The 17,535-nt window shown below is 40.0% G+C and overlaps 1 protein-coding gene across 1 annotated transcript; it reads right to left on the bottom strand.

Moving 5' to 3' along the window:
- Positions 1-14,246: 14,246 nt before the first annotated feature.
- On the bottom strand, positions 14,247-17,283 carry SLITRK1 (SLIT and NTRK like family member 1; the record flags this gene model as incomplete). Its single annotated transcript, XM_080613120.1, has 1 exon — positions 14,247-17,283. The coding sequence occupies exon 1, from the start codon at positions 16,632-16,634 to the stop codon at positions 14,247-14,249; it is 2,388 nt and encodes a 795-aa protein (XP_080469246.1). The 5' UTR covers positions 16,635-17,283.
- Positions 17,284-17,535: the final 252 nt, after the last annotated feature.

Raw genomic sequence — 17,535 nt, 5'->3', positions numbered from 1 at the left:
ATTTGCCCATCATTACTGCATTACTGGCCTGAATACATGGAATTTTTTGAATTTGCAACGAATACAGGACTACAGTATTAACATGGCCAAGCAAACAGAGTATTAACTTTGATTAGGCCTCATTTATGCTGATTTTTTTCCCTTATTGTAAAATATCATAAATAGGCATAAGTCAGTTCCGCTATTAGAGAGTCTCACACTCCTTGATTTGAATGCCAGTTTACAGAACTATGCATCAAAGTAAAATCAGATTATCATATTTTATGTGTGGGTGTGGGTGTGATACACAAAAAGCATGTTAACAACATTCTTATATAAAGATCAGTAGGAAGAAAGAGGTTATGGAAGAAGTTAAATCCTATTCCATGTGTCTGAAATTTGCAAAGTATTAATTTTATTTTTTTAAAACTTGAATACAATGCCATTTATTTAGTTTCCTCCATTCTATTATTAACCTTATTACTGCTTTTGAATTGAAAATTCGCATCTATTTGAGTTGATTTTCTATTATATGGTATTAAAATACAGATGTACTGAAGTGAGACTGCTTTTGAATTAGCTTTGCCTATGCATAAGGTCTGAAAGCTCAGAAACAGCTCAAACTTTGAGTACAAAACAAATATTCCCATTTTCTAAAGCAACTCACTGGTTTTACACTAATGTATTATTATCGTGTCTGTTGAACTGACAAGGTGAAAGTCTTCCTTTGTATTTTTTAAGACTTATCTACATGTTGCAATTGATTTTCCAAGTGACTATTTCAAAAAACTGAAAAACAGCTAAAAGTATAGAACTTGATTAAAAAAGCTGCACCAGGATCTACCTAGTCATTTACAAACTTGTTACACAATTATATGATAGAATTCAAGCTTGAAACTTTACTTTGATAGATGGAGAAATGAGAGAAAAGTTAATGAACTGAAACTGTTATACCATTCTGTTGGGCAATTCAGTGAAAATTTTAATACACAGTGAACCCGATAAGCAAGATAGTGTGGTGAAGAACATAGTCATCATGTACAATATCTGGTTTGAAGTATATTAACATGAAAAATAATTAAAACTTGATTACAGAACTATGTTCATATGCGTAATTTGCAAAGAATCAGAGTCAATTAAGAATGAAAACTTGAGCTGGTTTTGTTTGTCACACACAGGCTGCCTAATGTAGTGAAAAATCCAGCATGAAATTCCTTATTCTGCTTCACCCTCATCAGACTTCTCTTCAAATGAACATTCTGTTTCAATGAAGACTTTTGGGAAGTTGGGTTTTTTTCCAAAATTTTTTCCTATAAATTATGTATGATGGCTATGTTATACAGCCTTGTTCATGAGAAACAGAAGGCAGATGACAGCATTTACTTTATTTAAAACCATCACTGATGTTTCTGAAGCTAAGTAACTTAGGCAAATTCGTTCTCATTTTAACTCTGTTTCTTACAATCTGACTGAAGATAACAGGTCATATAGTTAATAGCTATAAAATCAAAGATATTTATAGTGACTTTTAACTTAGAAATAGATTTTACAATCTGTTTCTAAATGATGCAAGGGAACTTTTTTATTAGTTTTGACTCCTTTTAATAATTTGTGTTTAAGTCTGCCAAAATCTCCACTAAATCTCATAACTTCAATATTATTTTCAGGAGGAATGTTCAAACTTCTCTTCACCGTGGACTTTTGTGTAATAGCAAGCAATTTTGTGCAATAAATACCACATGGATATATGAAAGGAGGAAAAGCATACTTTCATTATCAGCCATCAATATGATTTCTTTGGAATTGACATTTCTGTATATACAAGCTCTTCCTGAGACAGGAAACTACTGCCATGTATTTTCATTTTTTCATTTATGTTTTCAATGTGCCTGAGATATTCAGAGTTAAACTATCTTTTTCCTCCCCTTTTCCCTGTCCCCTTTCCCCAAAAATATAACATGGAGTAAAGATGTCAGTGCTCAATATGACCGTTTCCTCTTAGAGTTGGGCTCTTTGAAGTAAGGGAGGATGCCTTCGGGGTCTGAGAGCTTAGATGTATTGTGGGGCCAAGGTTTTCCAGATGGGCTGGCTGCTGCAGCAAGGGGGAAGAGGAAAAAGGGAGAGGCCAGACACCTGAATCCTCTCCTCTTCAATCAGGAAGGTAAATGAAAGCATTCTATTTTACAGCAAAAGAATATATGGTCCAAATGTAGGACTCAAAGTGTGAAATTAATTTGAGAAATCCAGCTGTCTATGCTTGTAAATATACATTTAGACTAGGTGTCCTAGTTTCCTGTTAGAGTCATTGGGAAGAAATAAAACTTTAAAACATGATTTATCTCCTTCTAAATATGAATAAGACTTATTTAGAGATTAAGACTTCCAAGCATAAGTTAAGTATCTAAGTTCCACATGCAGTCAATGAAAAACTTGTTATTGGCAAAACCGTAAATAACCGGTACCATCTGAGGTGCCCTAGGATATCTCAGATGTCCAGGACACTCACGGAACTTGCAGATATGACCCAGGACCTGTGAAAGAATTAGTCTTCTAGAGTGACAGCTAGAGGCCAGGCAGGATACCACAGAAAACCAAAATAATACTGTATTTAAAAGCTGAGTTCTATGTTAAGTGTCTGTTTAAACTGAGCTAACATTTCTACTCTTTATAGACCGTACTGACTAGACCTTTGATGACTGTAAGAGCATTTACACATCTAGTTCACACTCATAAGACAGTATCTACTTAACTAAATTTGGTGTCTTAGTCTACAGTTAAATGTTCCTGGCATTCCAAAATGTCATATAAACTTTAAAAGTTTCCCTTTCTCTCTACTGATTGTGCAGAAAGCCAAGGACGACTTGCTCAGCAGGACTCTAAGCTGCAGGTGCAAGAAATTCAGCAGAATGAGTATACTGAAACTCAGCTGTGGAAGTTCATGAAAAAAAATCTTAATAGCCACCTCTACTGATATGATACATATAATCTGTAACCTATGTTTTCCTTAATTTTAGATCTTTTGCAGAATCAGTGCATCATAGAAAGAATTAAAAAAAAAGAAAAAAGAAAAGCCTTAGTATCTGGTTTCTTGGCCTCTGCCATAATACTGTCGATTTGGCTTGTCAATTAGTGTCAATTGTGGTTATATTGATTTGTGTGCTTTACGGTTTCTACATAGACTCAGACTCATTCTACCAACTCAGATACTGCAGCAAAGTCCATGGCTTCTAACTTTCAGTCACTACCGAATTAAATATTAGGGCTAATTTTCTAACAAGCAGTTGGGGTTACATATTTTCATCTTTCTCCTGTATTTACTAATTATTTTTTTATTGGACTGATGTTAGCAAATTGCACAAAATTTAATGAAGTATTATTTACTTATTTCATAACTAAGCATACTATGATATTATGAAAATAAGTTAGCTGATATTGTTTTATTCTGATCCCATTTTCATTGTACTAAATTGAGGCTGTTCTCCTGAAGCCAACAGAGGGACACTTGTGGGGAGAAAAAAAAAAAAAAAAAGAAGAAAAGATTCATTAAAAGCCTCATTTTTATTGTTACTGGTGGTGTTATCTTACTGGAATGTTATCCTACTTTCCAATAGGAAGCACTGTAACATTAAATATTAAAACAGTGAAAAAACTCTACAAGCAAATATAAGCAAATATACACCTGTCTGTGTCCTAATGTTACAACAAACATTGTCAAAGATAATTAATTGTACATATCATCTGTAATATTTTGGTTTTCTGTTACCAAATTGTGATTTGACAAGTTAAAAAAGTACTCGAAGAATACTCTCTGGCTGCCTTCTTATATGTATGTAGTCTTATTTTTAAGTGAAAATCCCATCCTGAAGATGTCATTCAGAAGCATGAGATTAATCACATTTAACTTTAGCAATATAGAAGTTAAATAGGTTAGCTGTGATTTAGCTCACCTAACCTTAGAAGCTGCAATTCAGTCACAGAGATGTTGAAATCCATGTGCTCACAGTATAACTGTTACATTTCAGCCAGGGAACACTTTAGATGCCTTAACATAATCACTCATAACACTTAAGGTATGCTAAAGTATCTTGCTTGGACTCCAGCTGCCAGTGCAGAAGAGAAAATAAATTAAGGTATCTCAGGTACCCTAGCATGCCTTAAAGACTGTTTAAGCATCCACAACTCAAATTATATTTAAACTTTCTTTAAAATCCAGTCCCAAATGTCCACCATTAGTTCAAAGAGGATGGGCTTATATCTGAATGCCATTGGTCATAACTACAGCAATTTAAGTTAACCCTGCCAACAAATTCTAGCAGTTTTAACATAAAATATTAGCTCACATGACAAACAAAATTCATGCCTATTTTTTATCAGTTTAATTAAACAAAGATTCTCATTGATATATTCTTGTCTGCTTGTCCAGTTAGGCAATGTTCATTAGGGACTGTAGTGATAGGTCAAGGGGTAACAGGTTAAAACTTAAACAGGGGAAGTTTAGATTGGATATAAGGAAGAAATTCTTTACTGTTAGGGTGGTGAGGCACTGGAATGGGTTGCCCAGGGAAGTTGTGAATGCTCCATCCTTGGCGGTGTTCAAGGACACGTTGGACAGAGCCTTGGGTGGCATGGTTTAGTGGGATGTGTCCCTGCCCATGGCAGGCGGGCTGGAACTAGATGATCTTAAGGTCCTTTCCAAACCTAACCATCCTATGATTCTATGATTCTATGTCAGTCAAAACCAAACACAGGCACATCAAATATAGTTACAGGATTTCTGAGAAGAAATTGCATAATCGAGCTCAAGCAAGCAGGAACGAGGGTGGGAAACACAACAAAAAGCCCACAAGTTTCAAGCCCATTAATGAATCTCTGGGCCAGTTGCTGAGCCCACAGGAGATACATTGGGCATATTCACACTTCTAAATGGGCAAGAAGTAGAATTAAATCCTAGGCTCAAAGTCTAAGTACAAACTAGCTTATGTTCACATTGCCAAGGGCTAGTCTCCTCTGTAGCAATTTGGTCTTGGAAAGAGCTAGCAGAGAACTTCAAAAAAAAGATCTAGGTTATGAGACAGCCATTATTCAGTAAGGATTTTCCATTATGGAGTATCTATTATGGATTATAGCTCCAATGCTCGAGTTGACTCAGGTTCTGGTTTCACTAATGTAACAGGATAGAGACTCCTGTTACAGCCAAAGTTATGGGCCACTCAGTCCAATGCAAAACAATCTATGTCACACAATATTTTCTAAATTTTATCTTTCTTCCACTATTGTTTGTCAGTTTGGTCCTACATGAGAGATTAAGATTGAATCCTCATCAATCCAGACAGAGCATGGATTTGCAACTGACTTTCTTCTTCCTACAGGAATAATTGGTTTTGAATTCAGTATATCCTGACATTTGGGAAAAAGTGTTAATTCAGTGAAAAATGACAGAAACTTATCTGTGAATGGGACTTAGTCTAAATATGTTCTGGTGAAACATATATGTTGATAATTTCCATTTGCTTTCTGTATCACGCTAGGCATGATTAAGGCTTCATTAATACCAGTACTATCAACACTTCCATAGCAATTTTCTTAAACTGAACCTTCTTTATTAAATGTCTTTATTGTAACCTGGTTGCTTCATAATCAGAAAAGTACTGCTTTCAAATAACAAACTGCACTGATACAATCTATGCAAATGAACCATATTGCAACATTATCTGACGAGTATGTTGTTCATGTTGTAACACTAGTAGACAGAACTGATCATTTAAAATGCACAACCTATTTTTAAATTTTGTTAACAACATTTTTTACTTCACTTTCATTTCATTCCTAGTTTCGTCCATATAACATAATGGACGTGCTCAGGTACAATACAAAATGAGGTGAAGAATCCTTATATTTATTATTCAGATTGGAACTTATGAATAGCATGATTTTTTTCAAAGCACAAATGGTCTTAATTTAATATGTATGTCTGCAACTGAGCTAATAATTTTAGGCAGACAGCAATTTATGAATCTGTAGTAAGAACCAATTCCTTCTCAGCTTAATTTCAATATTGCCTTATTATAAGGCCCAGATCAACGATCTAACCATTATCCTAAATATAACTTTTCATCTGTTTAGTTCCAGAGGACTATTGTCTTATATTAAAATTTTGGTTAGTTAAGACAATCTTTCATTAATAGCAGCATAGTCATAGAAAGACCTTTCAAAAACCCAAGAGCTTCCAGTTCCCATGGGCACCTTTGGCCAACGCCAGTAACATCGTTCACTTTGCTGTTCAGACCTGTGGCTCTTCTTCATGACTAATTTCAGCAAATCTGTAGGGACTAGCAGTGTATTTAGTGCATTCTTGTTCACTCTTACACTGTCACATTTTGTCTGTGCATCATGCTCTTACATTCAAAAGTATGTATACCTAAATGAAAGCAAAAAAAAAACAAAGGGGAGAAAAAAAGAAAAAATAAAAAAGGGACCAAGAGATAACAGGTTTGAGTGTTTTCTCCCTATATGATATATGCATCTTAATTTACTATAGGAAGAAAATATATAACCCTTAAGCATGAAAGGTAACATTATTATTTTACAATTAATAATATTATTCTCTGCCACACATAATGTCATAAGAAAGAACAAAATTTCTGATAAGGATCTAAGATTATTGCAATAGCGAAAATTCATCCCAAAATTTAGAAAATTGTTTCTATTTCAGTGGTTTAGAAGCACTCATGGACCTAGCTTTTTGAAGAATATTTCCAGGAAAGAATCATCTTTTCATTCACACACTTTTTTTTCAACTGCAATGATCTTCACCACATGCTAGAGAATTAGTACTAGGTTTACATTTTGAAAACATAGATCCTGTTTATCATTGTTTTCTTACCATGTTAACTAAAATAGAGAAAATTCCACAATAAAGACACCTGATAAATAAACTTTAAAACCACAGTAATTTTGAAACCTTTGCTTGCCGAACTGCAACAATGGAAAAAATCTTACACTGCTTTTATGCTTTCATTGCTCTCCATTTGTACCCAGTCTAACACTTTTTTCAAAGTCCATATTGCTTGTGGAGTGCCCAGTACACAATAACACTAACTTTGTTGTGCTGTATTTATCCTGAGCAACTAGATACATTCACTTACTATATGACTAACAGTCTCTGGGGTCTAGCCACATATTCTACATCCTGCACTTAAATCTTTGCTACCATCTGTCTTCCCTGTAAGACATCTCATATGAATAGGTTGTTACTGTTTGTCCATAATTAAACTATATTTTTTCCTTTTCAATCCTTCTGTGAAAAATCACTTACAGTTGGCCAGGTTTTTTTCATAAACTAAATTTTTTTTCTGAAACACTTTCCAGTGTATTTTCACATCCCTTACTAGCATTCATGTCTCATTGTGATCATCTTAATGACTTCAGACTACAACCCTGAAGTATTGTATTCCTCATTTATATTTCAAGCTTGACCCAAGAACCAGTCATTTACTATTATGGTAGCAGCAATAACTGTTAGGTATTTTTTTGTTGTTACATTTTTGTTACTGATCCTTCTATTACTTTATGATGTTTCTATCATAGTTATTATGTACTACAGCATTTTCTAAAGGCATCAGCTGAAATCTCATCCAAAAGCAACCATTAAGATGAAATTCCCAAATCAAAGCCCAAGAGATTTGAAAAGATAAAAATAAAATCCAAGTTAGGAAAACAGATGGAAAGAGTATGTGGGGACATCTGACCTAATTGATCCCCTCTAAAAATTAAGAACAACTCTTTAAAAAACAGTTGTCATGTCTCTGCTAACCATCTCTGATATCTTTATATATACATATATATATAATTTCAAGGAATTAATTTAGCTCTCACTTGCATTTAATTATGTGTCCCTGCCCATGGCAGGGGGTTGGAACTAGATGATCTTAAGGTCCTTTCCAACCCTAACTATTCTACGATTCTATGATCTGCAATGCAGGTGTATATAACTGAGTTACATTTAGGATTCAATCCCTCTGCCCATTCAGAGACATGCATTGCCATTTGTGGTATGTTAAAGTACCTTGTCCGGGCACGAGTTGCCCATATGTTCCACAATCCTTGAGTTTTTTCTGTCAGCACCATTCAGACAGATCAGGTATCAAGATACCAAGTAATTCAAGCTACTTCTGTGGACCAAGTGTAGACCAAACCAACAACCTCTTAGTGTAGGTTCATAATTCAATTTAGCTATTCCCACATGGCTGTCTACTCCTATTTCAGCTACTCTAATATAACCAACCTAGGCTTCAGCTGCCAGTCCAGGAATATATGAATGTGTCCTAGTCTTTATTTTGTATTGACAAGTCTCATACGCAGATACTCTATCTCAGATACTCCATCTGAGATACTCCAGTACCCCTCTTAGGGCACTACTGGCTTGTACTAGAGCAGCTCATTCAAGCTCATCAAGCTAGGTGACACAAATACCACCTACACTCTATGTCACATAGTGATCCAGAAAAAAAAGAGTCACATTCTCTCCCCCTTTTTTTTTTTTTTTTAACAGACTATAATGCTTCTCAATTTCTTCATAGCTGTTCTATATTACATTTTCTACCAATCTACAAAGTTTTCATTGTGGCTTCCAAGCCTATCCATACTATTTGAACTTCCATTTAAAGGAAGAACCATTATCTTCCCATTTCTTTGTTTTCCTCAAGTCCCATTTTATTGCACCTTGTTTGCAGAGCTTCTCACTTGCAAGGGAGTTGTGTTTGTTTCGGGAATGATAAAGAACACAAACCAAGCATGACAACCCAAGCTTAGACATGCTTTGACCCCAGAGCTTAAGGGGTCTGTCTGAAGAGTCATGACATCAATAAAAGACATTAATAGCTAAGAGAATTTATTTCACTAGAGTGGTTGGAAACTATCTGATGGGGGTGAGAAGGGGCAATCTTGCAAACTAACAGAAAGGGAGAAGGATGGAGAAGGAGTTCTGATGGCACTGATATTTCTATAGGGCACATGCTAAAACACTTGGTACCACAGATACCACTAAAACAATGGTACTCAACTGGTGGCCATTCTCTTAAAGTCAACTTAGCATCTTCTATAATGTGTTGTTTCTCACCATTCTTTCCTCTGCTATGAATTTCCAGTCTTAGCCTTCAAATGCCTGATACAGGAGACTGCTATTCACTAATTTCTGCCAGCTTTGTTTGTTTCCCACAGAACTGAAGAATGTATTTAAGAAATACGCACAGAAATTGATTCAGAAACTTTAGCTGTTAAATTAAACTGTGCATGACAATATGTCTATTGACGAAGCAATTAATCTTTGAGAATTAAACTGATGGATCTCATTTATATTTCTCCACCTATGAGACAATATCACAAAAGTTTCTGAAACTCTTGGACAATTTTGTTGAATATCATCTTTTGTTACAAGTTAACCCATTAAGGTGTCAGTGTTAGACACAATCATAATGAATATCATGTAATATAACACAATGCTTGCAATGTTTTTAGTCCACATTTTTTCTAGTTCTAATATTCCTCTGTATGGAAAAAAGCTGAAGTCAGTCAAAAAGATTCTTGCAATTTTGATTGGCTATGTCCATACTCCTAATACTATTTAAACAGATTATACATTATATATTTTAATCAGATTATACAAATATATGGGTGATTTTAGGGCAACTGTAGCTTACCAACACAAACCATTAATTCTTCACTTTCTGACTTGTTCCCAAATTTTAAAAAAACCCAAACAAAAAAAAAAACAAAAAAACAAAAAAACAAAAACAAAAAAAAAAAAAAAAACACCAAAAAACCCCACAAACTTATGCAGCAGCAAGCTCAGAAGTACTGCTGCTCATTGCCTGTAAATTTCTGCACCATAAATCCTAAAGAATTCCCACAAATTTCAATTGCAAAATCACATGGAATAACATACAGCCACATTGTCCTACTTCTTGTATATACCTGTGGAAACTTTTCTAAATACAAAAGGATCTACCTACTGAAGTCCGTACTCATGTAAATATTCTCATTTTCGATCACACGTGTATAAAAATGTAGCCAAATCAGTTATGAATTCCTCAAATAGTGTAAACAGCTACACTAAACTCTCTATCAAAATCCTGCTCTGTTTTGCAACTGAACAAACCATTGACAAAAATACGAAGAGAAAGAGGTTGCCCCTTTACTAAGAACCATTTGTTTTTAGGAGACTTTCATTTCTGGGAAACGTACAAAACTTCTCATGGGTAATGGAAGCTAAAGATGATTATTCTGTTGGGAAGGAGGAGCACTTTGCAGGTTCGTACTGCCCTTTCACCTCATGAGTTTTGCCAAGAGTTTAAGAAGGTGTGAAAAGTTCACCTTTTGTAGTTAATGTCTGTTCTACCACGTGAAGACTAGTACACAAAGTCTTTTTTTCTCCATCAGATAAAATCTGGCACCACTCTTGTTAAAAAATAAAAAAGTTAGTTTGCAGTACACTTCTGTTCAAAATGATGCATATCACCTATAAGTATTAATTTAAAATTTTATCAGGTTGCTCCTGGAGTTCCATTCAGTCTTCTGCAATGGCATGCAAGAGGCTACCAGGCATACAGGCATGTATTTCTATGGCAACAGTTTAAACTCTACACTATTCTTAGTTGAACTGTTTGCAGAAAAAAATACTTTTTTAATTAACTACACAAGATATCTGTTCCTTTCCTGCCTGTCCTTTCTAAAACAATAAAAATCTCTTTACTGTGATGATTAAGAAATTATTAAGAAGTAACTTATTGTGATATATATTATGCCTGAAGGTATGAGATTCTTTGAAGTTAACAGGAAAAAAATACACGCTTTGACACAACATGTCTATTATATAGGCTTCCAGTGTTAGAAGTATACCACGACAGTTAGGCATTATCAAAATGAATAAAACATTTAATTCTTTTTGTTATTGCTGTTAATGCAGTACAGCTAAACATATTTAACATATTTGCACTCCACTGTCCTTGAATACATCCTCAATCATACCCTTTCTTCGTCTTGTTTTTCTTTTTGGTTGAGTGTTTTGTTTTGATGAAAATAACCTTGGAAGTGCTAAACATGCAAATAAGATAAGCATCATCATTCAAAGCCTGGCAATTATTCTATCATCTCAGAGAGTTAGGTGATCTACGTGTCTAAAGGGTGAGTGTCTGCAAGATGGAAGAAAGAATCATGTGAATACTAAAATCAGAAAATTACACAGAAGAAGGTCGTTTTGTTATTTGCCCCCAACATAGAAACTGGGTGAAAAATGCACATCTTCAACACTGCAATTGAACTGACATTGCTATTTAATTGTGCCAATGAACTAGAACTTTAAGGAAAGTAAAGGAGCAAAGTTACAAGTTTATCCTGCTTCTCCATGATGACAAATCAAAATTACATATATTTATTATTATATTCCCTGGAATGCACACATATCTGATCTCAGGCAGTGATCTGACATGTTTAATTTACTATATCTTTTGTAGCATAACTATATTTTTTAGCATGAGGTGTATCTTTGATGCTCTCAGTTCTTGTATTAATCACCACAGCATTGTGGAGAAGGCAGAAAAACAGGTAGTCATGTAGGGGTGTACTGGATTATTCTTCAATGGTTTTTTGGACTGTGCCTAAGATAACGTTGATGGCCTATTGAGGACAGAAATACTGGCTCACATGTAAATGCATTTTCTTTTTCTTCTCAATCTGGTAGCTTGCACAATAGCAAACTAGTGCCTCTACTGCCATCACTTTGTGTTACACAGAATGTCCTGGCAGAACAATCAGCCGAACAAAGAAGCAAGAGGGGATAAAGAAGGGCCTTCAAAATACGGGCGGTTTGTATAATTAAGCAGGACATCTCGTTTTCACAGCTACACAACCAAACATCAAGGTATTTTCCAGAAGACTCCAGGCAGTGATGAAGGATCCTGGATGAATGATCTGTTCCCCATGTTCCTTCATGAACACCCTGCACCAGGCTTCTGCCTCGTTTTCAAGAGTGTATCTATTGCAGTGTGTATGTATGTATGTCTGTTTTCTCCTCGCATATCCCAAAGGTGGGCATTTTCTATAAAGCAAACCGCATGAATATCTGAAGTTTAGCAAGTCCCTTAAGGTGTTTTACTCTTTAAAAGGGTTCTCTGCCGGGAGGAAGCCAGAAGCAACGTGACTGAAATTCTCCATGTCTCCACTGGGATTTGAGCTGTGAGTTACAAGTGCTTTGCAGGGACTTTCGCCTTTACAGGCTTTACTGAGTTTAGGGGCACTTTCCTGCACAGAAACGCGATCGAATGCGAACTGCCTGAAATCCAGCTGCAGCACTGCGCCGCGTTGGATTTTTTAGTTTCCCAGCACTTAATATCAAAGGGTGCAGCTACCCAGCGCAGGGATGGGAAAGTCCCTTTGCTAATTAGTTTTCCCACTTGGAGCAGCTACTGCAGCCCGGCCGCCCGCAGCAGCCCCGCCTTGCCGGCAGCACCACAAGCTGCCTGCGGGCCCCAAGTGCTGCTGCTGAGCCCTGAAATCCGGCTCCGGCTTAATGAGACCGAGCTAGGCAGAGTCAATTAAATCAAATTCCCACTTACATCCCTAACACATCTGCAATGTGTGCAGCAGAGGCGGCGACAGCAGTGTTAATAAAGGGATTCACTTCCTCATTATATATTAAGAAAAAAGGAAAAAAAAAAAAAGAGGAAAGCGAGGAAGAGAGGCGGAGGCAGGAAACTTCTGTGTGTTATTTACAGTGGGGAAGGGATGAGGGAAGGATGTTTGTGCCTCTGCGCGTGAATGAATGAGAGAGAGAGAGGGAAAAAGGGAAAGAGAGAGGGAGGGAGAGAAACACACACAGAGAGCACTGAAAGGAGGCTCTGTCCCCTAAACCCAAATAACCCACTTGCAAAGAACTGATGCTGGAAAAATGGTAAGGACCCGGTGTTGGAAACATTTTCACTTTAATACTGAAAAAATATGCCATTATAAAATCCTCGAATAGAATTAGTAAGTTTCACTTGCTTCCTCAGTCCTGCTTTCCTCAAGTTATAGTAAGATTTACAACAGCACAGAATTTTCTACCATTAAACTTTGCAGCCTAAGCACTAGAGTGACATTAATTGGTCATGCTTAACTGCCTTGGATTTTTTTCTTTGTATGTTTACACTGTTACCATAATAGAAATCAAGGGTACTAATTTTTACATTCAGATGGAAAGGCAATACTGAATATGTATATTGAAAGAGAGAGAAAACAAAACCAAAGCCTCCCCTCCCCCCTCCCCGAAAACCAAAACACAACCCAGCGTCAACAAAGCAACTCTATCCCAGCAAAGTAATTCCTGGCCCCCCCCCCCAAAAAAAAAAAAAAAAGAAAGAAAGAAAAAGTCCAATGAGAATATCCATGCAACTATGTCTTAAATAAAACCTTCACATTGTCTTCCACGGTAAAAGTACGATCTCTACTGCCTATTGATCACACAAAAATGGCGAAATGGCACTTTTTATTATTATACTGTATTTCTTATATAGAAGGTTTGATACGAAGGGACTTATCAGGTAAGAGGGATGATGGTGTGAACTAGATGCTGCTTCCAGTCGGGGGCTGGAGCGTCCCTGGGGTGCGTTGTATCCATGCGAGCCATGCAGCACTTCTTTTTTTTTTTTTTTTTTTTTTTTTTTTTTTTTTTGTGTGTGTGTCCATTTGTCTGTTTGTTTCGGAGTCATTTATTTACATTACATTCATGCCTTCGTGCAACTTTTCACTCCTGCTTTGCTGTGAGGAGGAGACCGACGCCAGCCTTTCCTCCGCCCCCCTCCTCTACCCGGCCCCTCGGGGAGGGCTCGGTCCACAAGAGAAGAGGGCAAAAAGAAGCAAAACAAACCCCAACACAATAGAACAAAAGCCCAACATAACAGGGAGCCGTGTTTCGCCCAGCCGGAGCCGAAGGAAAAGGATCCTCGCTTGTCAGTTGCTGCCCTGGCAGCTCAGGGGCGGGGGATGCGCCCACCGCGCCGGGATGCACGGAGCTGTGCGGCTGTGCCCCAGCGTCGGGCTGCCCCTGCCGCTCACGGGGCCTCGGTGCTTGCCATGGGGGTTTTGGGGGTGGGGGGCGTGGCGTGCGTGTGTTCTGCTGTTTCTCACCGAAGGTCGCCGAGGTGCAGAGGAGTCCCCGGACGGCGATGCCTCCTCACCCGCAGAGCGCGAAGGGCCGGTCCCGGGTGGAGGCCGCTCCCGTCCCGCCCGCCGCCTCAGTCCGACAGCGAGTGGGAGCCGCAGTCGTAAACCCTGTGGGCCCCGTCAGCACTGTAGGGCCCGTTGTGCCAGTAGGACGAATCGCAGACGGTCTGCAAAGAGTTGATTTCGGATGCAGAGGAGTTGGCGTCCCTCCTCTTGGACCGCTTTCTGTTCCTCAGGATGAACACCAGCATGCCAACCACTGTGAAGGCAGAGGTCACAAAAACCAGCAGGAGCCCTGGCACTAGCACCGAAATAGAGACCCGGCTGGTCTCCAAGTAGGAGTTGGAGTGAGTACCTGTCTCTGTCAAGCCGGTGCTGTTTTTATTAGTAGAAGTTAATGTGGGCGAGATTTTTAACTGAGGGCAAATCACATCGTTGGAGAGAGACTCGAAATCCTCCTTAAAGAAATCTTCGGGGGACTCACACCTCAGGTCACTCATAATCACCTTGGGGCGCAGCATCTCTGCCCACTGTTTGAAAGGCACGATAGGGCAAGTACAGTCCCATGGGTTGCCATGCAGGTCGATCTGTGTGATGGAGGTGAGCTGGTCCAGCACCCCTGCCACCGGGAGGTACATGAAATAATTGTTGTGTATGCTCAGCTTGGAAAGTGAGACCCCAGCAAACACATCTACTGGGAGAGACCTCAGCAGGTTGTTGTTGAGGATGAGGACTCTCAGTTTGGGCATTGCATTGAAGGTGCCAGGCATGATCAGCTGGATGCCATTAAACTCCACGTTCAGGTACTCCAGGTTTTGCAGCCCAGCAAATTTCTCTCGGGACAGGGTGTCTAAGTAGTTGCTATCCATGTAGAGCCATCGGAGCTCAAAGAGGTTCTTAAAGGTGTTGTTCTCAACAGTGGCAATGTTGTTGTTGCCCAGATCAAGTAGATTAAGTTTCCGGTAATCCAGAAAGTGGGATTTCCTGATGGTGTGTATTTTGTTGTCTCTCAGGAACAGCTCCTGCACATTGGATGGCTTGGGCTTCAAATCCACCAAGCTGCTCACGTTCTTGTCATTGCAATTAACCTTTAAACCCGAGCCAGGGATTTGATCACAGCTGCAGATCTGTGGGCAGGACACTGTAGCTGATAGCTTGTTCTTCACGCTGACTGTTGACACAGCAGCAGTGGGTCTGGTCTTAATTTGCCAGTTGACGGGAATCTTTGTACCTCCGCTTGGACCAGATCCTGGTGTGGCAGGGTCTTCTTTGCCATGTATTTTAAAGGGAGTTGGAATGGGACCAGGATCGCAGGTTTCTTCTTCGGCAGGGGGAGCAGCTAGGCTAGAATCCACTCTGTTCTTTTTGCACAGCTCTTGCTCTGTGGTCTCATTTAAATCTTTACCCTGCAACCTAGTGGGAGCCTCACAAATCACTCTGCCGATCAAAGCATTTTTGGGTATGTTCTCCAGCCATTCCTTCAACGATAGCAGATCGCAAGTGCAGTCCCAAGGGTTATCCTCTAGCAGGATTTCAGCAATGCCTGGGATCTGCTCCAGGACCTCCTCGTAAGGCAAGGTTTTAAGACGATTTCCCCGGAGGTCAAGGTGGGTGATGGGCACATACTGAAACACGTTGGGGGGCAAGGTGCTGATGAGATTGTCATTTAAAATCAGCACCTCCAGCTTGTTTAAGTCCCTAAATGCTCCGGGGTCAATATCCCGCAATAGATTAAAATCTGCCTGGAGGTATTCCAGATCGTCCAGCCCCAGGAAAGTCTGCTTCCTGAACGATTTGATCTTGTTGTTGTTTATGTGCAAGCGTTTCACCAGCTGCAGCCCAAGGAAAGCCCCAGGAACAATCTCATGCAAACCGTTGTTTTCCATGTGCAAACTAACTGCATTGTAAAAGTTAGCAAACTCATTAGGGAAAAGTCGAGTCAGGGAATTGCCATGCAGGAATAAATGGTAAAACTGGGAAGTAGGGGCAGTGAAATGTTGCAGGCTGGTAAATCCCTTTTTCTCACAGTCTACGTGCAAATCCCCTTCTATCTCGTTGCAGGCACAGATCTTCTCTTTGCAAACGTCCCCTGTAACGTTTCCAGCAGCAAAACAAAGAGACGTCTCCAGCAACAGAATCCAAAGCAGCATTTTTAAACCGAGCAATTCATTCCCGATCTCGTCACAAAGTAACAGCAACCATCCTCCTCGCACGGAAAGCAATTCCAGTTCATTCAATACATTAAATGTCCGAACCACCACCAAGGGGGGAGGGAAAAAAAAAAAAAAAAAGAAAGAAAAATAAAACGTGGGGAGGGGGAGCAAGGAGGGTCGGCAGAGGGGGGATGCTTTCTTGTCTCCTCTCTCCGTTTCTCCCCCCCCAGGTACAACTGCAACAGCCCAGATTCCAGTCAATAATTGTATCCACAAACTATCCAGGCACGTACTGCAAGCACGCATTAAAAAAAAAAAAAAAAAAAAAAAAAAAAAAAAAAAAAGTAGAAGCGAAAAAAAAAAATGAAATAAAAGAATGTCCCTACTCGGTCCCCCGCCCTGACGCCTCCCGGGCACCTAAGCGGAGGTCTGCTGCCGGGCGGGCTGTCTCACCGCCGCGGGATCGCTGCTGCTGGCCCGCGGCATGTCTGAGCGGCGCAGGTGGAGAGCGCGGCTCTGGCCGCGGAGGGTGCCGCTGCGAGCGGCTCCGCGCAGAGCTGACCTTGCTGCTCGTCCGCGGAGCCGCGCTTCTCGCCCACCGCCCGCCGGGCGCTGTCCAGCGCCCCGGTGCTGAAAGCGCGCCCCAGCCTAGGCTCTACTCGCCGAGCCGCCGGCGCCGCTCCGCGCCGGCCACCGCTGCTCTGCGCGGCTGCCCATGCCCGTGCCGGCGGCCGGAGCCTGCCGCGGGGCCGGGGCCGCCCCACAGCCCTACAGCCCCACCGACCGCCCCTTCGCCCGCCTCGCCGCGCCGCGCCGCGCCGCGCCGCACCGCGCCGCGCCGCGCCTCGCCTCGCCTCGCCCTGCCGTCCGCGCTGCCTCCCCTCCTCGCTCGCTCGCCCGCTCTCTCGCTCTTCTTTCCTCTTTCTTCTGCTGCTGCCGAGTAGCACGCTCGCACACACTCACATGCACGCAGAGGGAGAGTTGCTAAGAGGCTCTGCTCGTTTCAACCTGGTGCACACTGAAAGATCTGACACCCTCTGCTGAGCTGCAGTGGCAAAAATCCATCTGCTGAGAAAAAAAAAAAATCAATCCACGTACAGGGCAAACGTTAAAAACGCTGGCATTAAAAGCTGTCGATCTATTTAGATGCTTTCTCCTAAATGGATCATTTAATTTATTTCTTTTCTTTTAAGATGGAAAGTTTAGC

Source organism: Psittacula echo, assembly GCF_963264785.1.
Source record: "Psittacula echo genome assembly, chromosome: 3".
Classification (NCBI taxonomy): Eukaryota; Metazoa; Chordata; class Aves; order Psittaciformes; family Psittacidae; genus Psittacula; species Psittacula echo.
The sequence above is the reverse complement of the archived record's forward strand: the minus strand, read 5'-3'. Positions and strand labels throughout refer to the sequence as shown.